Consider the following 20316-nt stretch of genomic DNA (forward strand, 5'->3'; position numbering starts at 1 on the left):
TCTTCTCCATTCCTTCCTGTCAGCCTCTCCCAGTTGTAAGGACCTTTGTGATTATGTTGGGACCATCCGGATAATCCAGGATAGTCTACTTAGCCTAAGGTGAGCTTATTAGCAAACTTAATTTCATCTGCAACTTTAAATTCCCCTTTGCCATTTAAGGTAAAATACTCACAGGTTCCAAGGAGTAGAATATGGACATCTTCAGGGAGGTCGTTATTCTGACTACCACAAACCCTTAATACTTGAGTGTGTGTTTCTTAAATTCAAGGACACTCTAGGGGCGCCTGGGTTGCTCAGTTGGTTAAATGCCAGACTTCTGATTTTGGCTCAGGTCCTGATCTCAGTCAGATTGTCAGTCAGGGTCGTCGCATCGGGCTGTGTGCTGAGCATGGAGGCTGCTTGGGATTCTCTCTCACCCTCTCCCTCTCCCTCTGCCCCTCCCCGCCCCCTCTCTCTCTCTTAAAAAAAAAAAAAAATTCAAGGACACTCTGTAGTACAACCATCACAATCAGAAAATTAACTTTGACCCAGTGTCACCATCTAATCCTCAGATCCCATTCAAATGTTGTCACTTGTCCTAATAATGTCCTTTATAGGTCCAGGATCCAAGCCAGGATCATGTATTGCATTTAGTTATCTCTTTAACTCTTTGATCTCCTTCAGTGTGGAACAGTTTTTCAGTCTTTCCTTATCTTTCATGACCTTAACATTTTTAGAATGTTCCTGTTTGGGTTTGCCTGACGTTTTCTTGTGATTTATTCATTTTTGGTAGGAATACCTCTGAGGTGATGCTGTGCTCTTTTCTCTGCATTGGGGAGGGGGGGGGAGGTAGCTACACATGATAATGATTTATATCCCATTACTGGCGATGTTGACTTTTATCATTAGTTAAGATGTGCCTGCTTAGGTTTCTTCATCTATAAAGTTAATGGATAAAGATACTGTGTTTATTAATTGTTAACTATTTTGTGGTGAGACTTCTGCCCCCCATCTGTTGATGATACTTACCATCAGCATTTATTAGTTATTACTAGGAGTCAGTTATTACTATGTTGGTTGCCAGATTATATTTTTTCTAATTCCATCATACCCTCTAGATTTATTTATAAATTAATTAATTAATAAATAGGCTAAAGCTTGCTTTCTTTATCAGTACAGACTCAAGGATTCCTAAAAGGAAAAACTCATTTCTCCTCTACTCTTATGACACCAGCTAAAGGAAAAACAGCACTGTTTCCTCTCTGCTTTCAGTACTTCTAACATCAAATGTATGGAGGTTTTTCCCACACCAGCCAGTTTTCCAACTCTGTGGACACCAGTTGGGTGTGCAGTAATTTATTTATGACACTTACTATTTGGAGTTAGTGCAGGCCCCACAGGTTAGGGGCTCAGTCCCACAGGACTGCCCCCCACTCCACATGCCAGTTTGCAAGTCCTGGGCTTTTGACTGACCAGCTATAAATCAAGGGTTCTCTCTACCCCCTCCTCAGGTTCAATAATTTGCTAGAATTGCTCACAGAACTTGGAAACATTTACTTACCTTTACTAGTTCCTTATAAGGGATATTACAGCTGATACAGATCAACAACCGGGTACCCTTTTAGGTACCTCTGTGTCAGGAATAGTTCCCAGCACAGCAGCTTCTGTCCCCACGGAGTTGGGATACACCACCCTCTTGACATGTGGACATACTTACTGACCTGGAAACTCTGAATCCTTTACTTTTGGGATTTTTATGGAGGCTTAATCGGTAGGCATGATCAAATACTAACTCAATCTCTAGCCCTTCTTCCCTCCCTGGAAAAAGAGGGGTTGGACCTGAAAGCTCCAAGTTTCTAATCATGGCTCAGTCTTTCTGGTAACCAGCCCCCATCCAGAGTCATCTCATTAGAACAAAGGACACTCTTACCACCCAGGAAATTCCAAGGGATTTCGGAACTGTGTGTCAGGAATCAGGGTCAAAGACCAAATATTGGAACAAAAAATATACCTAACACTCCTATCACTTGGGAGATTATAAGGGTTTTAGGAGCTCTGGTGTCAGGAACCAGGAACAGAGACAATGTATATACATATTTTTTATTATTTCATAGTTCCTATTTTTCCCAAAAGGTTACACTGTTACTCTCCTTTATTTTGATGTCCAAACTGTCCCACACTCAGCCAGTGGGAGTTCTTCAAGAATGCTCCTGTGCAATCAAGATCTGGGTGCTAGATGTGCTCATTGCTACCAGGATGTCATGGCTTCCAGGCCTTTTCAGTAGCGAGAGCTGGGATGTGTATGTCTGCCGACCCCGGGGCACACGTAGGTGCGAGTGTACACGCGGGCATCGATGCCGACCCCGTGGCACACGTAGGTGCAAGTGTACACGCGGGCATCGATGCCGACCCCGGGGCACACGTAGGTGCAAGTGTACACGCGCGCATCGATGCCGACCCCGGGGCACACGTAGGTGCGAGTGTACATGCGGGCATCGATGCATCTGTAGCTGCTTCTCGGGTGTTCTCCGAGGTAACACTGATAGCGGCTGTGCTGGTGTTGGCAAAGAGAAACCCCTCTCGAGCTGCTCCTTGAGCTCCACTACCCGCTTTACTTGGGTTCTTGCCAGGGAGGCTGGCCATTTTTTGACCACCTCCACAAATACCACAACCCTTCAGATTTTTTCCAAGCCAGATTCCAGAAATAATTCTGATTGTAGAAACTGGACATTCTACTGAAACAGAAGGAGACTAATAAGTGATCTTAATCCTTGCAACTTTATGATAAAACTTTTTTTAAGAGAGAAAAGATTGGGGGAGATTATAATGGTGAAGAACTTACTATTATTCTGAGTCTATATTTAAATCCCTGGCCTAGGGGCTCCTGGGTGGCTGCCTTCAGCTCAGGTCATGATCCCAGGGTCCTGGGATCGAACCCCATGTTGGGCTCCCTGCTCAGTGGGAAGCCTGCTTCTCCATCTGCCCACCCCCCTACTCATGCTCTCTCTCTAGCTCTCTCCCTCTCAAATAAATAAATAAAATCTTTAAAAATAATAATAATTAGCCCTGGCCTTTTTTCTTGAGTCACATAACGAATGGTAGTAAGCAGTGGGCTTGAGTCTTTCACTACTTTGTTTGCTCTTAGAGTTATGAAACTCTAGACACACTTGTAGGGAAAAAAAAAAAGCATCAGGGAACACCGGGCTGTTTCCAAGGTGATATGTCCAGGAAAGATGGCTGATTTATGTTTTATGGAATCATATTTTCTATTACTAACTTCTAGAGTTGTTTGGAGGAGGCATGAAAATAAGGTTAAGTTAGCACCATATGAGATACTCTTTATCTCTTAATAAATTGGGTCAGTTTATCAAAGCAAAAATGTATGCAGGGTTTAAGTTATCAGGAAAACAAGAGTCACTGAAAAGGATGTTAGGAAACTTTCAGGGTGCCTGGGTGGCTCAGTCATTAAGTGTCTGCCTTCGGCTCGGGTCACGATCTCAGGTTCCTGGGATCGAGCCCCACATCGGGCTCCCTGCTCAGCGGGAAGACTGCTTCTCCCTCTCCCACTCCCCCTGCTTGTGTTCCCTCTCTCGCGCTGTGTCTCTGTCGAATAAATAAATAAAATCTTTAAAAAAAAAGAAAAAAGAAAACTTTTTCAAGGGGCGCCTGGGTGGCTCAATCGGTTAAGTATCTGCCTTCGGCTCAGGTCATGATCCCAGGGTCCTGGGACCGAGTGTCGGGCTCCAGAGCGGGGAGCCTGCTTCTCCCTCTCCCTCTGCCACTCCCCCTGCTTGTGTGCTCTCTCTCTCATAAATAAAATCTTAAAAAAAAAAAAAAATGAAAACTTTTTAAAACTTAAGAGATGGAAGGGTCCATTAAATTTAATTTCATCATCAACTTCATTGGTTTTCAGAGTGCTCCCTGGGGCTTTGGATATTCCACTAAGCTCCTGTGGATAGTTGTCTGGGGGCTGGCCAACATGCAGGTGAAACTATAGGCCCCCGGCCCTGGGTAACCAAAGCAACTTTACTTTGATCTGTTTAATATATTGCATTTTGCATTTCAAGAAAGGTGCTGCTCACACACAAACACACACACACACACACACACAAAGTTAAAAGTCACGGTTGTACCTAATGAGTAAATATCTTCTGCAGTATTTTCTTGTGGTTTTCTGCCTATGCTTGTATACTTCTAGTATACAAGGAACTCACTACCCCACTTTTCTAGTTTGGGAACTTCTCTTATCATCAGAAAGACCCTTCTTTTATTGAAGTTGCCGCAACTTATATCTTCTAGCCAATGGCTCTAATTTTAACTTGAATCATATAAAATAAATGTAAGCGCACTGGTTCTCCGACATCTGTTTATTGATTTTGAATGTCTTTTCATGTGCTTATTGGCCATTTACATATCTTCTTTGGAGAAAGGAATATTCAAATCCTATGCTCATTTTTTAATTGGGTTGTCTTTTTACTTCTTTTTTTTAACATTTTTTATTGTGGTGAAACGTGTAATATAAGACTTGCCATTTTAACCATTTTTAAGTGCACAATTCACTGGCATTAAACATATTCACCTTGGGGCGCCTGGGTGGCTCAGTTGGTTAAGCGACTGCCTTCGGCTCAGGTCATGATCCTGGAATCCGGGGATCGAGTCCTACATCAGGCTCCCTGCTCAGCGGAGAGTCTGCTTCTCCCTCTGACCCTCCTCCCTCTCATGCTCTCTGTCTCTCATTCTCTCTCTCACAAATAAATAAAATCTTAAAAAAAAAACAAAACATATTCACCTTGTACAAACCATCTCACCACTACCCATCTCCAGAATCCTTCATTAAACAATAATTCCCATTCTCCTCTGCCCCCAGCACCAGCCCCTAACCATTCAATTTTCTCTCTCTATAAATTTGACTACTCTGGGTATCTCATGAAATGGAATCATACAATGCTTGTCCTTTTGTGCCTGGCTTATTTCACTTGGTACAATGTCTTCAAGGTTCATCCATATTTTTTTTTTTAAGATTTTATTTATTTATTTGACAGAGAGAGAGAGAGAGAGAACAAGTAGGCGGAGAGGCAGGCAGAGGGAGAGGGAGAAGCAGGCTTCCCGCTGAGCAGGGAGCCTGATGCGGGGCTCGATCCCAGGACCCCGGGATCGTGACCTGAGCCGAAGGCAGTCGCTTAACCGACTGAGCCACCCAGGCGCCCCAAGGTTCATTCATATTGTAGACTGTCAGAATTTCTTTCCTTTCTAAGGCTGAATAAATCCTCTGTTGTATGTGTACGTTACATTTTGCTTATCTATTCATCCACCCATGGACGTTTGTGTTGCTTCCCTCTTTCGGCTCTTGTGAATAATGCTGCGGTGAGCATCGGTGTACAGGTACCTCCTTTCGGTTCTTTTGGGTATATATCCAGAAGTGGAACCGAACTTCTGGATCGTATGTAATTCTGTATTTAATTTTTTGAGGAACCCGCCATACTGTTTTCCACAGGAGCTGCACTGTTTTATGTTCCCACCAACAGTGTACAAGTGTTCCAATTTCTCTACCTCCTCATCAACACTTGTCACTTGTTGGGCTTTTGTTTTTTTGTTTTTTTGGTTTTTTTAGGTTTTATTTATTTATTTGACAGAGCGAGAGAGAACACAAGCAGCGGGGAGTGGCAGGCAGGGAGCCCAATGCGGGGCTCAATCCCAGGACCCTGGGATCATGACCTGAGCTGAAGGCAGTCACTTAACCAACTGACCTACCCAGGCGCCCCATCATTTGTTGTTTTTGTTTGTTTTTAGTAACAGCCATCCTAAGGTTAGGTGTGAAGAGGTTCTAATCGTGTTCTAATTTTGATTTGCCTCTCCCTAGTGATTAGTGATGTTGAGCATCTTTTCATATACTAACTGGCCATTTGTATATCTTCCTTGGAGAAATGCTCTTTACTTTGTCGATAGTATTACTTGCAACATGGTGGTTAAATAACTTATTGAAATTCATATATCCTATGTCTCTAGCTTTCCTTGATTAACATTCCAGTAACAATCAAAAAGGAAATAAAATTAATACATCTCAAATCAGTGTATTTGTTGATTGCTTATAGTGTGCTTGATACTCTTTTAGGAGTTGGAAATACAGAGATGAATAAGATCTAATCTGTGTTCAAAGGGATCTCATTATGTCCTGAAAAAAATTTTTCCTGAGGGAAAATTTTAGTGGCTCTTAGTGATTACCTTTTCTGCAAGTGAATTAAAACAGTCTTGATTTTCTATACTAGACTCTTACCTAATGTTCGAACAGGAAATAGTGGGAATAAAATAAAGGAAGGAAGGAGATAGTGGGAATGATTTGCCTTTGCTCTGTGATGTCTAGGCCTCAGCTAGAAAACGCAAAGGCTGGGGCTGAATTAATCTGAAGATCCATTTCCTCACATGACTTGGGTTGATTATGGTTGGTAAGGGGCACCGTCCTTTTCTCCCTGCCTGAGCCTTACAACCTGAGCTCTCTGCCTGGGGTTATTTGGGCTTCCTCACAGCCTGAGAGAGTGTGATTTGGAAGTCATGCCATATCAGTTCTGCTACATTCTCTTTCTTGAGGCCATCAATCATGAAGTTCTGCCCAGGTTCAAGGGGCTCAATACTTAAGTGCCTGATAAGGAGTGACAAGACTCTGGAAGGTCTTGTGGGACTGGAAATAGTACTGTGGTTGTTTAGGAAATAAAATCTCCTTATCCCCTCAGCACTCAGCTGACCCAGGCTGTGGTTGTAACCATATTTGAAAATTAGGGTCACGTTTGACTCCAGCAGTTTCTCGTCTCACCCCCATTTTCACTTCAGTATTTCTAAATATCCAGAGCTGTGTACGCGCTTCATCTGGTAGCTCTTCTAGTCATGGGATTTCGTTCGCTGGCCATGAGCCCTAAGTCCATTTGGAATGCTAAGCAGTGTCTTACAATTGCCCCACCTCTGTTTTTTCAGTTCTCTCAAATCAATATTTGTTCTTTTTCAGTCTGATAATCATTCTCTTTGATAAATAAAATAGTTGAGCAATCTGCTTTGTACTCTGTCATCTATTAACATAAAATTGTCCATCCTGGTTAGGAGGCTTTCTTTCCCTGAATACAATTTTAAAAGCCCCTTTTTGTTGTCCTTGACATTTTTTGCAAGCCTCAGCTTATTCTGGGTTTTAGTCTCTTCATTTATCTTTATCTAACCAAATTATGTCATTGTTCTCTGCTTGTTCTTTGTTATGGGGCTCTTCTTCTGCCTTTTATATTTATCCTGTTAAGTCTGAGTTAAGCAGAGTGGGGTCTAGCCAGTTTTTTGGGTTTCTTTGGGTATAACTCCTTTCTTACTGTGACCATTTTCATTACATAGTTAGAATTTCTTTTTGAGATTTTTTTTTCAGCCTACTTGAGTAGCTTCCCTGTAGAGTGTTGAAAATATGGTCTGATTATGCTCAGCTTTTCCTATCTAAGCAAACTTTCCAAGATGAATGTTAACTTTATCCATAGACTCCTGTTCTTTCCATTTCACTAACCAATCCTCTCGAGCACGAGAACTAGGCCCAGGGGCGCCTGGGTGGCTCAGTTGTTAAGCGTCTGCCTTCGGCTCAGGTTTTGATCCCAGGGTCCTGGGATCGAGCCCCGCATCGGGCTCCCTGCTCGGCGGGAAGCCTGCTTCTCCCTCTCCCACTCCCCCTGCTTGTGTTCCCTCTCTCGCTGTCTCTGTGAAATAAATAAATAAAAATCTTAAAAAAAAAAAAAAAAAAAAAGAACTAGGTCCAGAATATAGCAGTGTTAGTTGTCCTTCTACAGAAATGCTCTGGCAAATTAATGATTCAGAACATGATTTGGAAAGGGGTTTGATGACAAAGTATTTTGAAACGACCATGGATTAAACATTTACTAAATCCGGGAAAATTGGATTTAAAAATTTGGGATAGGTAGTTTATTAGGGAATAAATGGTATGCTCAATGTGAATATTTATGGGCACATAATAAGAAATAAAGAGTTCAAGGGTGACTGTATATTCTATGAAACTAGATCAACAAAACTCACTTCGTTTTCCTTTTACTTCAGTCTTGTGACTGGCACAAGGAAGGACCCAGGTGGTTGTATTCTAGTGATTATTTTCTATATAGATGCAACTTTAATTGGTGTCTTTGACCCACTCACGTTGTTTCTTCTTATGAAAGGAGGAGTTTAAGTTGTGATTGATTCCTTCTGGTAAAAGGAGGGATGCTTCTCCTGAAATCAGTTTTCGTATATTCAAACTAGAAAGTGGAAACACAAGAATGCAAAAGCTGTTTTGTTTTTATGTGTAAATAGTGCCTATTTCCAAAGCGTATAAACCAAAATGGAGTCTCTCTTGTGGTGTCATATTTTCCTTTTTTTAATTGCCTTCGTGTATTTCTTTGCAGTTGGTCTCTTCCCATGGCGATGTCCATTTGCCACCGTGGTACTGGTGTGGCCTTGAGTGCAGGTACGTACATGTGTATTTATGTGCACGTATGTGTGCGCGTGCGCGCACACACACCCCCTTTGAAGAACTTTGCTGTTTCTGTGGCTCTTAGCACCGCCTCCTCTACAAATCAGCAACTTGATGTAAAGAAAATGGTGAGTCCTTTTAAGCTTATTGTTCATTCATTCCTTTAACAATTCATTCTGAGTTCCCAGTGTGCGCATGTTCTTTTCTTAGACAGTTTTTTTTTAAGTTTTTTTTAATTTAAGCAATCTCTACACCCCATGTGGGTCTTGAACTCACAACCCTGAGATTAAGAGTCGCATGCTCTTCCGACTGAGCCAGCCAGGTGCCCCTACTTAGCGAGTTTTTACATCATCCCCAGCACATCCTGATGTTATATTTATTGAAATTACAGAGAGCAGAGATAGAAATGTCATGAAGATGGGCTAGCTGACTAAACGTTGACCAAACACAGTCCAAGATTAGTCATCAACCTTATTCTTCCAGAAACTCCGTTTTAGCACCCATTCTTTATCACCTAGAATTGATCAGGCCCACAAAGATTCAGTCTCCAATCTCACAAAATCTTCATTTACAGCCCAGAATGTCTATTTATTTACTTATATAGTATGAATTGTATGCTGGTCCTAGATAGTGCGTCCATTTCAGGTAGTAAAGTTTATTACAGGTAAGAAGTGTGCAGATTATAATTAGGTTTTGGGATCTGATGCATCTTTCCACAATAGAGAGATGCTTTACAAGAGGATCAGCTATATTTAAAAATTTTTCCCTGGCTTGTCCTGGAAACATGGACATATATCTGTTTTCTCTAATATTTTTCAGGGCCCCCCTGGGCTCCTGTAGACTCTGTTTTTACTGAAGCGGTCATCAGCAGGACTGGTGGCTCAAGTGGAGGGACCCTGTATTTAGGGAGCTGTTGCTGAGACACTGGCAGAAATTATCTAACATCACGTCTTTGCCATTCAAAATCAGATTTGTTTTGTTGATAATCAAATAGGGATAGGAACTCCTATCCAAGACCTGATGTTATCATTCCTGTATTATCATTCCTTTGGTTGGTAAAGGGATGATGGAATCCAGGTATAAGGATGATTGCTGTTGCCTGGGAGTCTGTGTCTAGTTTCTGGTTTTTAACCCACTTGGACTGAAATAATACGATACATTTCAGGATTAGGCTCTTCTAGCTGTAAATTCATAGTTACTTTATTTCTGCTTACTTAGAATCTTACAGTTGTTAGATTGATACTTTATGCTTAGTTTGGTGGTATTGATGAGCAGATTTAATCCTAAAAATCATTGAGATAACAAGAGTAGTTTATTAGGCTTTAGATTCCCTCCCCCCTTTTTTTTTAAGATTTTATTTATTTGAGGGAGAGAGAATGGAGCAGGGGGAGGGGGAGAGGGAGAGGGAGAAGCAGACTCCCCACGGAGCAGGGAGCCCGACATGGGGCTCGATCCCGGGACTCCGGGATTGTGACCTCAGCCGAAGGCAGATGCTTAATGGACTGAGCCACCCAGGCGCCCCTAGATTGCTTTTTTATGTCCGTGTATTTATTACCACTGAATGAGAAAGGGGATATTGACTCTTTTGTAGACTATAATGACAAAAAAGTATTAGTTTGCCATACATAGCTGAAGTTGATATTTTTTTTCACAAGTGTACTTAATAATCATTTATTTTTTCTATCTGAATCCCCTTGAATGACCTTGTATTCATCAGTGTTTATTCAGTTTTTCCCTAATCCTGTGATGGAACGGAGTGGCTGTAGTTTACCTATGGTAGTAGTTCTCATGTTTCCCTCGAATGCTGAAGGTCCATTCAGAACTGGAAGGGAACCGGTTTTTGCTAGATGGCCGACATAGGCAACTTAGTCAACACTCTGAACCTCGGTTTATTCCTTATAAAATGAGCATATTAATAATGCCTATACCAGAATTGATGGAATTTCAAGAAAGTATATGTTGGATGTTGACTTATGAAAACAGGGATGAGAAGCACAATAAACTGAATGGCAGCAGTCTCTTAGAAGGTGATGTGCACTGGACCAAATGGTGAGAAGGCCTGAAATGAAGTCAATCCCAGCAACTGTGATCTTTGCATTCTTGTGGCTCTCCTCCAGTCTCTTTTTCACATAACAGCAGGAAAAACAAAATCCTTATGAAAATAAATTGAATCATGTCACACTTAGAATCATCCTATTACTGTATTTGCCTTTGCACTTAGATTACAATTCAAATCTCCATCGTGGCAGAAAGTGTGCTGCCTCTGATCTGGCCTTGTTGAGCTCACCTCTGCCTTGCCTCCCCTTGCTTCCTGTGCTCTGCCACCCTGGTCTTTGAATTCCTTTGAATGAGCAAAACTCTTTCTCACCCCAGAGCCATTGCATGTTTTAGTCCCTTAATCTGAAATGTCTGTTCCTACCCTTTGCTGCACCGTGCATGGTTACTTCCTTTTTATCCTTTAGATCGGAACAGAATTGCCAGCTTAAACAGTACTTTGCTTATCACCATCTCTGAAGAAGGAGTTTCTGGTTCTAGTTCTTTTGTTAATTTTCTGTGTCACAGCACTGTTCTTTCATTGTACATTCATCAGTTCTTATTGTACTGGTTGTTTATTTCAGAGCTTTTATTATATATTTATAATTATTTTGTTTGTTTATAAATCTGTCTCTCTTATGAGACTGCAAACTCTTCAGAGAGTGGGGACTGCATCTATCTTCTTTACTGTTCGTACTCTCTAGCGAGCACTCAGTAGGTACTTGGATCTCTGTTTACTAAATGAATATGCCCATCTAATTCATTTTGCTCATGGTGGTCATTTCAGAACTGTTCATTCTTCCTGCCTTCTAATTAGTTTCTTCTTATGCGTTAGAAATTAGATAGCGATAGTAATAGCCTCTACCCTCGAGGGCAGAGGAGTCTAAGGAGTAAGACAAATAAATATTTATAATGCACTATGATAACTTTTTAAAAAGATTTATTTATTTATTTTAGAGAGGGAGAGAGAGAGAGTGTGTGTGCAGTGGGGAAGGGCAGAGGGATAGAGAATCGTAAACAGACTTTGCACTGAGCGTGGGGCTCGGCGTGGGGCTTGATCCCATGACCCTGAGATCACAAGCTGAGCCGAAATCAAGAGTTGGATGCCCAACTGCACCACACAGGCAGCCCTGTGATGACTTTTCACTAGAGGTAAGGGGTCCCTGAGGAGAGACCATCTCTGAAGGAATTGGAGAGCTTGAAAGAAGGCTGAGTAGGAGAATTCATCAAGAGGAGGCAGAGGACGCATTCAACAGAGAAGCTACCTTGTGCAAAGGCCTAGGGGCTGGGAAGCGTCCAGAGTCACTGGATAGTGATGACTGGGTCTGATTGTTTGAGAGTAGTATTTATGGGGAAAATGGCAGAAGGTAAGGCTGAAAAGTGCGCCAAACAGTAAAGGACTTTGACTGCCCCGCAGAGAAGTTGGAACTTGATCCTGTAGACCGTTGGACGTCATAAAAGGCTCCTGTTCCCAGGGTGCCTGGGTGCCTAAGTTGGTAGAGCACACGACTCTTGATCTTGGGGTCGTGGTCATGGGTTCAAGCCCCACATTGGGCATAGAGATTACATTAAAAAAAAAAAAGTTCCTGTTCTTATTTGTTCCAGTAATAGGATAGGCTGCCAGGACAAATCCGTGACAAGGTATTTATCCAGACTGTAGAGATTTTGCAGCCAATATATAAATTCTGAAAAACATGTTGAACCAAAAAGTTTGATGACACTAGTTTGACTTTAAAATAGAATTTAATCAAAAAGAACTTTATAGAGGTGCCTGGGTGGCTCAGTTGGTTCAGCATCTGACTCTTGATTTTGTCTTAAGTCACCATCTCAGGGTTGTGAGATTGAGCCCTGCATCAGGCTCTGTGCTGGGTGTGGAGCCTGCTTAAGATTTTCTCTCTACCTCTGTCCCCTCCTCTAAAAAAAGAAAAAGAACTTTATGAACAGTCCTTTAAAACATGGAAAGAGATGGCCAGTAACACTCTTCCATTGCTTAGGGGCTGAGGGATTAAAATACTCATGATTTTCCACTGTGACTAATGGTATAACAGTCTAAATGAAACCAAGTAATTACCTTCAGAAAGGCAGGGGACTAAGCTGCAGTGTGAGTGAGGCTGGGGCCGGGGAAGGAGGGGCAGTGACCAAGATGCCCCGACATACAACAGTAAAAACAAGGAGTTTAGAAAAAGCACAGATGGATGCTAAATAGCAGGTATTTTAGAGGAATGTAGCTATAAATGAAGTGTACAGTGACCTCGGGTATAAGAATGGTCCTGAATGTTTTGGATAGTCATTAAAAACAGGTCAGATTAGAGACTCAGCCCTTCAGTGAGAGATGGCCTGAATGCATAGGCAAACCTTCTGCTCAGGCAGTCAGCTTCTTTTCTAGAAAAGCCACAGGCCTTATAGATTTATAAAGGAACTAATGGAACTCTAGAGTGACTGCTTTTTTCTTCTGGGCTTGTCATGAGATGAGACATTAGTCACTGATTCTTAAATGTGTTAGAAATCCTGGTCACTGAGGCAGTGGAGAGAAAGTAACAAAGCAGACTTTGGAGTAAGGCAGATCTGAGTTCAGTTCCCACTCTGTCACTAATCAGCTACTGTATCCTCACTTCCTTTTGTGCTTATGATAATGCCTAGTTAGGATTGTGAGAATTAAATACTAGATCTGAAGTACCAGCTATAAATCAGAGTTTTTATGACCCCTTCCTCAGGTTCAATAATTTGCTAGAATAGCTCACCAGAGCTCATGAAAACACTTTACTTATATTTACTGATTTTTTTAAATGAAGGATGCAACTCAGAACAGCCAAATGGAAGAGAAATGCAGGGCAAGGTATAGGGGAGGAGTGGGGGAGTATGCATGGAGCTTCCATGCCCTTTCTGGTGTTAAATAATACCAGAATGCAGCTGTGTAAATATGAAGATCTAATTGGTTTTATTCATTGAGTCATGAATTGGCAGTATCCCATCTAGTGAGGAGAGAGATCCTCTGCTGAGCTAAACAAAAGAAGTTTTTAAAGGTAGAGAGAAGGCTTCACAACAATAACAACAACAACAACAAATAGGGGCACCTGGCTGGCTCAGTCATGTGGCTCTTGATCTTGAGGTTGTAAGTTGGAGGCCCACGTTGGGTGTAGCGATTAGTTAAAATCTTTAAAGAAAGAAGGAAGGAAGGAAAGAAGGAAAGAAAGGAATTTATTAGCAAGGAATGCATTGTTTAGGCAGGGTTGTCCTCCTAAGGGGAGTGGAAGGTATCTATCAGTAAATGTCGTAGCATTGAACAGGAAGTTCCATGTTGACTGGTTAAAGGTTACACTCCTGGGGAGTTGAAACTGCAGTTAGGTTAGGCATTAAGTTAGGTTTGCTGATTTGGCCTAAGTGTCACCATTTTAGGCCTGTGATTTCTTTTAACACCACCCTGTCAGCACCTTGATGTGTTCCACAACTTGAAAGCTGTCCAGACCCTATAGTTCAGGGGTTTTTATGGAGGTTTCATCACCTAGGCAAGATTGCTTAAATCATTGACCATTAGCTCAATCACCAGCCACTCCTTTGCAGATATCTGGGCGGTGGGGTTGGGGAGGAGGGGATGGGGATGAAAGTTTCAACCCTCAATCATGCCTTGGTCTTTCTGGCGACAGGCCCCCATCCTGAAGCCATGCAGAGGCCCCCATCCACCAGTCATCCCAATAGCATACTAAAGGCATTCTTCATCACTCTAGAGGTTCCAAAGGTTTCAGGATCTGTGTGCCAGGAACTGGGGGAAAAGACCAAATATATATATTTCTTATCGTATCACATCTTTGAACAAGGAATAGCAATCAGTTTATCCAATCAGAAGTGACTGGCCAAAGCTTTCCTCATTACAAGTGAAAAATATATGAGAGGAAACCAAATATGCGATTTCCTAAATTCTCCTCTGATGTCTAGGATACTGGGAAGCACGCAGTAGCCTCTCCTACAACTTCAGCGCCTGAGGAGGGACCCCTCTAACAGCTAAACAACGTAAACTGGGAAAACAAAGCCAACGACCCTGTCCCGTCTAATTGCCAAGACAAATTAAATGGTGCTTTCGCTTGGCTGCCAGGACGAGCTCCAGCCTCCTCCATGGCAGTGAAGTGCAGTATACACAGCACTGGGCGAGTTGTCGGGAAGCCCTGCGGCCACTTCCAGGAGCCGCCATAAGCTCTCTCAGACACTTCTTCCCAGCAAGCCCCTGCAGATGTCACTGCAAGTGAAAATGAAAACATGTGAAAGAGCCTTGGTGGAGCTGTCCAAGTGATGATTAAAACTTGGGGTGACGGCACCTGATTGCTCTTTCAGCTGAAGTGTCCTCACAGTAATCCCATCGTGTTAAGTCATGCCTGTGGCTTCCCTGCAGCCTCTGGGGGTGGGGGTGGGGGGCAGGAGGTTCCTGCTCTGAGAAGAAGTAGAACGGTTCTGGAGACGTATTTTCTCTTCTGGCGACCATCAGCCTTGCCAGGCCGTGTCATCTTGGTAATTCGAGGACAGAGGTGTCGTACTCGTGGAGCAGGAGAGGCTGAGAGCGAGATTTTCAACTACGAATGATCAGACATTTACTGAATGGTATAGAAGTGAATATTCCAAGCATTAATGTAAATCGTAATCACTACCAGGCCTGAATCAGGAACTTCATATCCAGGACTTAATTCTCACAGTCCGAACAAGGCATTATTAATATAAGCAGAAGAGGAAGTGAGGAAATAGTAGCTGGTTAGTGACAGAGGGGGAACTGAACTCACGTTGCCTTTCGCCAGAGGTGGTGTTCTCACCACTTTCTCTACACCACCTCAGTGACCAGGATTCCTAATGTATACATAACACATCACAGTTGAGAATCAGTGACTAATGGGCCATCTCATGAAAAGTCCAGAAGAAAAAAACAGCCACTTCGGAGTTCCACTAGTTACCTTATAAGTCTGTATGGAAGGCCTTCAAGCTTTTCCAGAAAAGATGCTGACTGCCTGAGCAACAGGTTTGCCTGTGCGTCCCCACAGGCTCTCACTGACGGGCCGATTCTTCAGCCTGGCCTGTATGAAAGTCAGTCTGGAGCAGGGAATGATGCTGATGTTCAGTCTGATACTCAGGGTTGGATATGTTCTCTATCCAACAGTGTATACATCTCATTAGTAAATAATTGTGGTTATTTAAGAGTGAAATTTTTAAAATTTTTCTCTCTATTATGGGGATGATTTTTTTCTTCCAAATGGCTACTAAATTGTTAGGGCATAAATACTTGAGTTGCTTGAATTGAATTACTTACGAAACAACCGTTAGGTATTTCTTTTGGCTTGGGGGCACCCTGAAAAAAAAATTACTGAAAACACTGAGGTACCATGAACTGAGCTAGTTTGAGAAGATTTAGGAAGAACATATGACCCAAGAGGATTCAAGGATCTTTGACAGTCTGGACAGATAGGAGGTTAGGGGGCCCCTCCACTGTTCCTTGAATTTCAGTGCAAACCTGCAGCTCCAAAACTTCAACAGCCACACATGTGCCTTAGATATCCGGAAAGACTCAGCCCCCATCTATGCACCCAACATGACAGCAGTTGGACCACTGAGTCCCAGGGAGGGCCGCTCATAGCAGCACTCACCTCTTAGAAGACCAGACTGATAGGACTGCCTCATCTTAGAATAACACCACCTACTCTCAGATAACCTTCCAGAGTCAAAACTAATGGAAATCCCGGGGTGTGAACAGCAGTGTCTTCAGCCTTTGCTTCTATGAATGTTATGGAATTTTGTCTGTTAGTTAAATCAATTCAAAAGCAAACGAATGTCTCAAAATAAATCAGATGTTCTTGACACCATTCTGCTACACCAGTTTTTTCAAGATCGGTATTTTTTTTAAACGATGGAAACACCAGCAAGTCTAAAAGAACAATTATGAGTCAGGAGTTTATAGGTGCTTAAGAAAAAAGTGTGGTGTTAGTGGAAAGAATCTTGAGTTTTGTGTTCGAATCCCAGCCCATTCACTTAATGCTCAGTAAACTTGAATACGCTTAATGTTTCTGAACCTCATTTCTTCAGCTGTTAGTGAAATGAAGGTGCTACTGATTTTTCAGATTGTTAGGAAGATTAAATAATTATGTAAGTTTTAAGTAAATGGTGGCTGTAGCAATAAACATATTTGAAATAGGTAGTATTTTTCTGATGGGTTTGGTACTTAAAAACATAAAATGACACAGTGTCTCTGGATGTACACAAAATGGTTTATCTCTGAGCGGTGTGGGATTATGGAGAACTTTTCTAAACCATACATTTCTATAATGTTGTAGTTCTTTGCAGTGTTTTTTTTTTTTAAGATTTTATTTATTTATTTGAGAGAGAGAGAGAGAGAGAGCACATGAGAGGGGGGAGGGTCAGAGGGAGAAGCAGACTCCCTGCTGAGCAGGGAGCCCGATGTGGGACTCGATCCCGGGACTCCAGGATCATGACCTGAGCCGAAGGCAGTCGCTCAACCAACTGAGCCACCCAGGCGCCCTGCAGTGTTTTTATAATCTGAAAAAGTAAGTGATGTCTCTGGGAGGTCAAGGAGATCATTACACAAGGAGATCATTACACAAATTCCAATCCAGATGTAATTAGAAGAGAGACCGTATTGGCTGCCCTGTTCTTTCAAAAAAGGCCCTTTTCTGAACTGTTTATACTCAACACTTCTGACACCAAATGCATGTTTTTCCCATTAACAACAAATTTTCCAATTCTCCAGGCACCAACTGGGTGTCTCCAATTCGGTTTCCAGCGCTGACACTCACTACTCAGAGTTAGTGCAGACCCCACAGGTTAAAGGCACAGCCCCACAAGATGGCCCCCCACTTCAGTCTCCAGTCACAGGTCCCACGTTACCAGCTGTACTTCTTGACCCAGTAGCGTTGAGAACCTGTTTTGTGTTGCTCTCTGTGTGAACTGTGGTGCTTCCAGAAATGAGGAGCCATGGCCCTTGCCTTCGAGGACTTCACCTCCCCAGTTGCCCCATCCACACTTCAGACTTCACTGATCGCTTACATGCAGGTGGCCCTCAAATCTGTGTCTTTAAGCCAGAGCCCAGTTAGCTTTAGGCCTTTAGCCAGCTGCTTATTGCGTATCCTCACGTGCTGTTCCGTAGGTACTTCCAACTTAGCGGTACTCTCGATTGATCAACATGCATTCTCAGACAAATCAAAACTGAAACTAAAAACAGCCTGCATTTCCTTCGTTCCCTGTGTGGGTGAAGGGCATTATCTAGTCAGTAGCCCTTGCAAACCACCATCCTTGACTTACCTCATTTACCCCAAATCCCCAAATTTTACCAAATTTTCCATTCTTTATTCTCCCTGTTACTGTCTTCAGTCAAGCCCTCACCTTCGTCCACTGGAGACTTAGAATTACCACAGCATCCTTTTCACACTTCCTGCCTCCACTGACTCCTCTCATCTGTCCCCCTGTTGCTCCCAAGTTGATGTTTTCAAAGAGTGTTTCTGACCATATCACTGTCCAGTTTAAAACTCTTAATGATTTATTAGTCCCATTAGGAATGGCAGTATTTGACCCAAGTAACCTTCCCCTCCTTCTGAGGCCAGGGCAGGTCATTGTTTCTGTATATGATACAGCCTAAGAATCCTTCCCACTATAACACCTTTTTTTTTTTCTTTTAATTTCAGGTATACAGTATATTGATTTGACAACTGTATACATTACTCAGGGCTCAGGATAAGTGAAGTCACCACCTGTCACCGTATAGTATCTTTACAATATTACCAACTATATTCCCTATGCTGTACTTTTCATCTCTGTGATTTATTTCATAACTGGAAGTTTGTGCCTCTTAATCCCCTTCATGTATTTCACCTGTTCCCCCACCCCCCTCCCCCCGGCAACCATGAGTTTGTTCTCTGTATTTAAGAGTATATTTGTTTGTTTTGTTTTTTAGATTCCACATATAAGTGAAATCATACGGTGTTTGTCTTTTTCTTTTTGAGGTTTTATTTTTGAGAGAGAACACGAGCACATGTGGGGGGGGGCAGGGCAGAGGGAGAAGCAGATTCCCTGCTGAGCGGGGAGCCCGATGCGGGGCTCGATCCCAGGACCCTGGGATCATGACCTGAGCCGAAGGCAGACGCTTAACCGACTGAGCCACCCAGGCACCTGGCATTCGTCTTTTTCTAGCTAACTTATTTCTCTCTCGGCCCATCCGTGTTGTTGCAGATGGCCAGATCTCATTCTTTTTTATGCCCGAGTCATCTTCTGCTGTGTACATATACCACATCTTTGTCCATTCATCTACTGATGGACGCTTGGGCTGCTTCCATATCTTCCATTGTAAATAATGTTGCCATACACGTAGGGGATTAGTGTTTCTGTTATTGTTGTTATTTATTTTTAGTAATCTCTACACGCAACATGGGGCTTGAACTCACGACCCTGAGATAAAGAGTCATGCTCCTCCGACTGAGCCAGCCAGGCGTCCTGAATTAGTGTTTTTGTTTTCTTTGGGTAAATATCCAGTAGTGGAATTACTGGATCATATGGTATTTCTGTTTTTAATTTTTTGAGGAACCTCCATATTGTTTCCCACAGTGTTTGCACCAATTTACATTCCCATCACCGGTGTGCAAGGGTTCCCTTTTCTCCATGTCCTTGCCAACACTTGGTATTTCTTCTCTTTTGGATACTAGCCATTCTGACTGGTATGAGGTGATATCTCATAGTGGTTTTGATTTGCATTTCCCTGATGATTAATGATACTGTGCATCTCTTCATGTGTGTGTTGGCCATCTATATGTCTTACAAAAACACTTTAGATAGCCATTATTAATTGATATAGGTTGGCACTGAGATGAACTGTGTTTGATTGGCACCGGGATGAAATCTGTCATCCTTGACTGGCAGGATCGAGTTTAAAATCTGTAGTTTAGCATATCAGGCCCTCTTTGATGTATCCTGCCACTCCCCACTTCTCTGCCCCCTCAGCTCTTTTCTCAAAACTTAGCTTAAGTACACCTCTGAGAAAAAGCTTTTCAGGATACTCTCCCCCCTCCTACCAGATGGATTTTGATTGTTCTGTGTGCTCCCGAGCTCCCCATGCACACATACGCCTTTGTTAAGTGCTAGTGCCCTCCAGCACCTTACCTTGGACTATAGATTGATTTACTTAAGTGTCTCCCCTACTAAACCATAAGCTTCTTTTTTGTTTTAAATATTTATTTACTTGAGAGAGAGAAAGAGTGCACGACAGGGGGGGAGGGTCAGAGGGAAAAGCAAGCTCCCTGCTGAGTGGGGAGCCTGATGTGGGGCTCAGTCCCGGGACTCCAGGATCATGACCCAAGCTGAAGGCAGACGCTTAACCCACTGAGCCACCCAGGCGTCCCTAATTCTGTCAACGTTTTGAGAAACTGCCAAATTGTTTTCCAGAGTGGCTGTACCATTTCACATTCCCACCAGCAATGTGTGAGATCCTAATTTCTCTACATCCTTGCCAACACTTGTTGTTATCTGTTTTTTTATATTTATGTTCTTAAATATAAATTACACATATTTGAGGGGCATCTGGGTAGCTCAGTTGGTTAAGTGTCTGACTTCATTTTAGCTCAGGTCATGATCTCAGGAGTCCTGCATTGGGCTCCATGCTAGGCTTAAGATTCTCTCTTTCCTTCTCCCTCTGCCCCTCCCCCCTGCTCACTTTCTCGCAGTCTCTCTCTGTCCAGGAAAAAAAATTAAACACATTGATATTTATATAAATGTGTATATTTTATATAAATGCACATAATTTTATATTTACATATTATAACATCCTAGTAGGTGTGAAGTAGCTTCTC

General features: G+C 42.5%; 1 protein-coding gene across 2 annotated transcripts in view; it reads left to right on the forward strand.

Moving 5' to 3' along the window:
* SDHC (succinate dehydrogenase complex subunit C) overlaps positions 1-20316 on the forward strand; it is a 34144-nt gene that overhangs the window by 8432 nt on the left and 5396 nt on the right. For both annotated transcript variants that reach the window (XM_021682045.2, XM_044915888.1), the window contains one exon: positions 8391-8452. In XM_021682045.2, the coding sequence (XP_021537720.1) occupies positions 8391-8452 (62 nt within the window). The remainder of the gene's footprint in view (positions 1-8390; positions 8453-20316) is intronic.

The sequence above is a fragment of the Neomonachus schauinslandi genome, chromosome 6 (assembly GCF_002201575.2).
Source record: "Neomonachus schauinslandi chromosome 6, ASM220157v2, whole genome shotgun sequence".
In the NCBI taxonomy this organism is placed as follows: domain Eukaryota; kingdom Metazoa; phylum Chordata; class Mammalia; order Carnivora; family Phocidae; genus Neomonachus; species Neomonachus schauinslandi.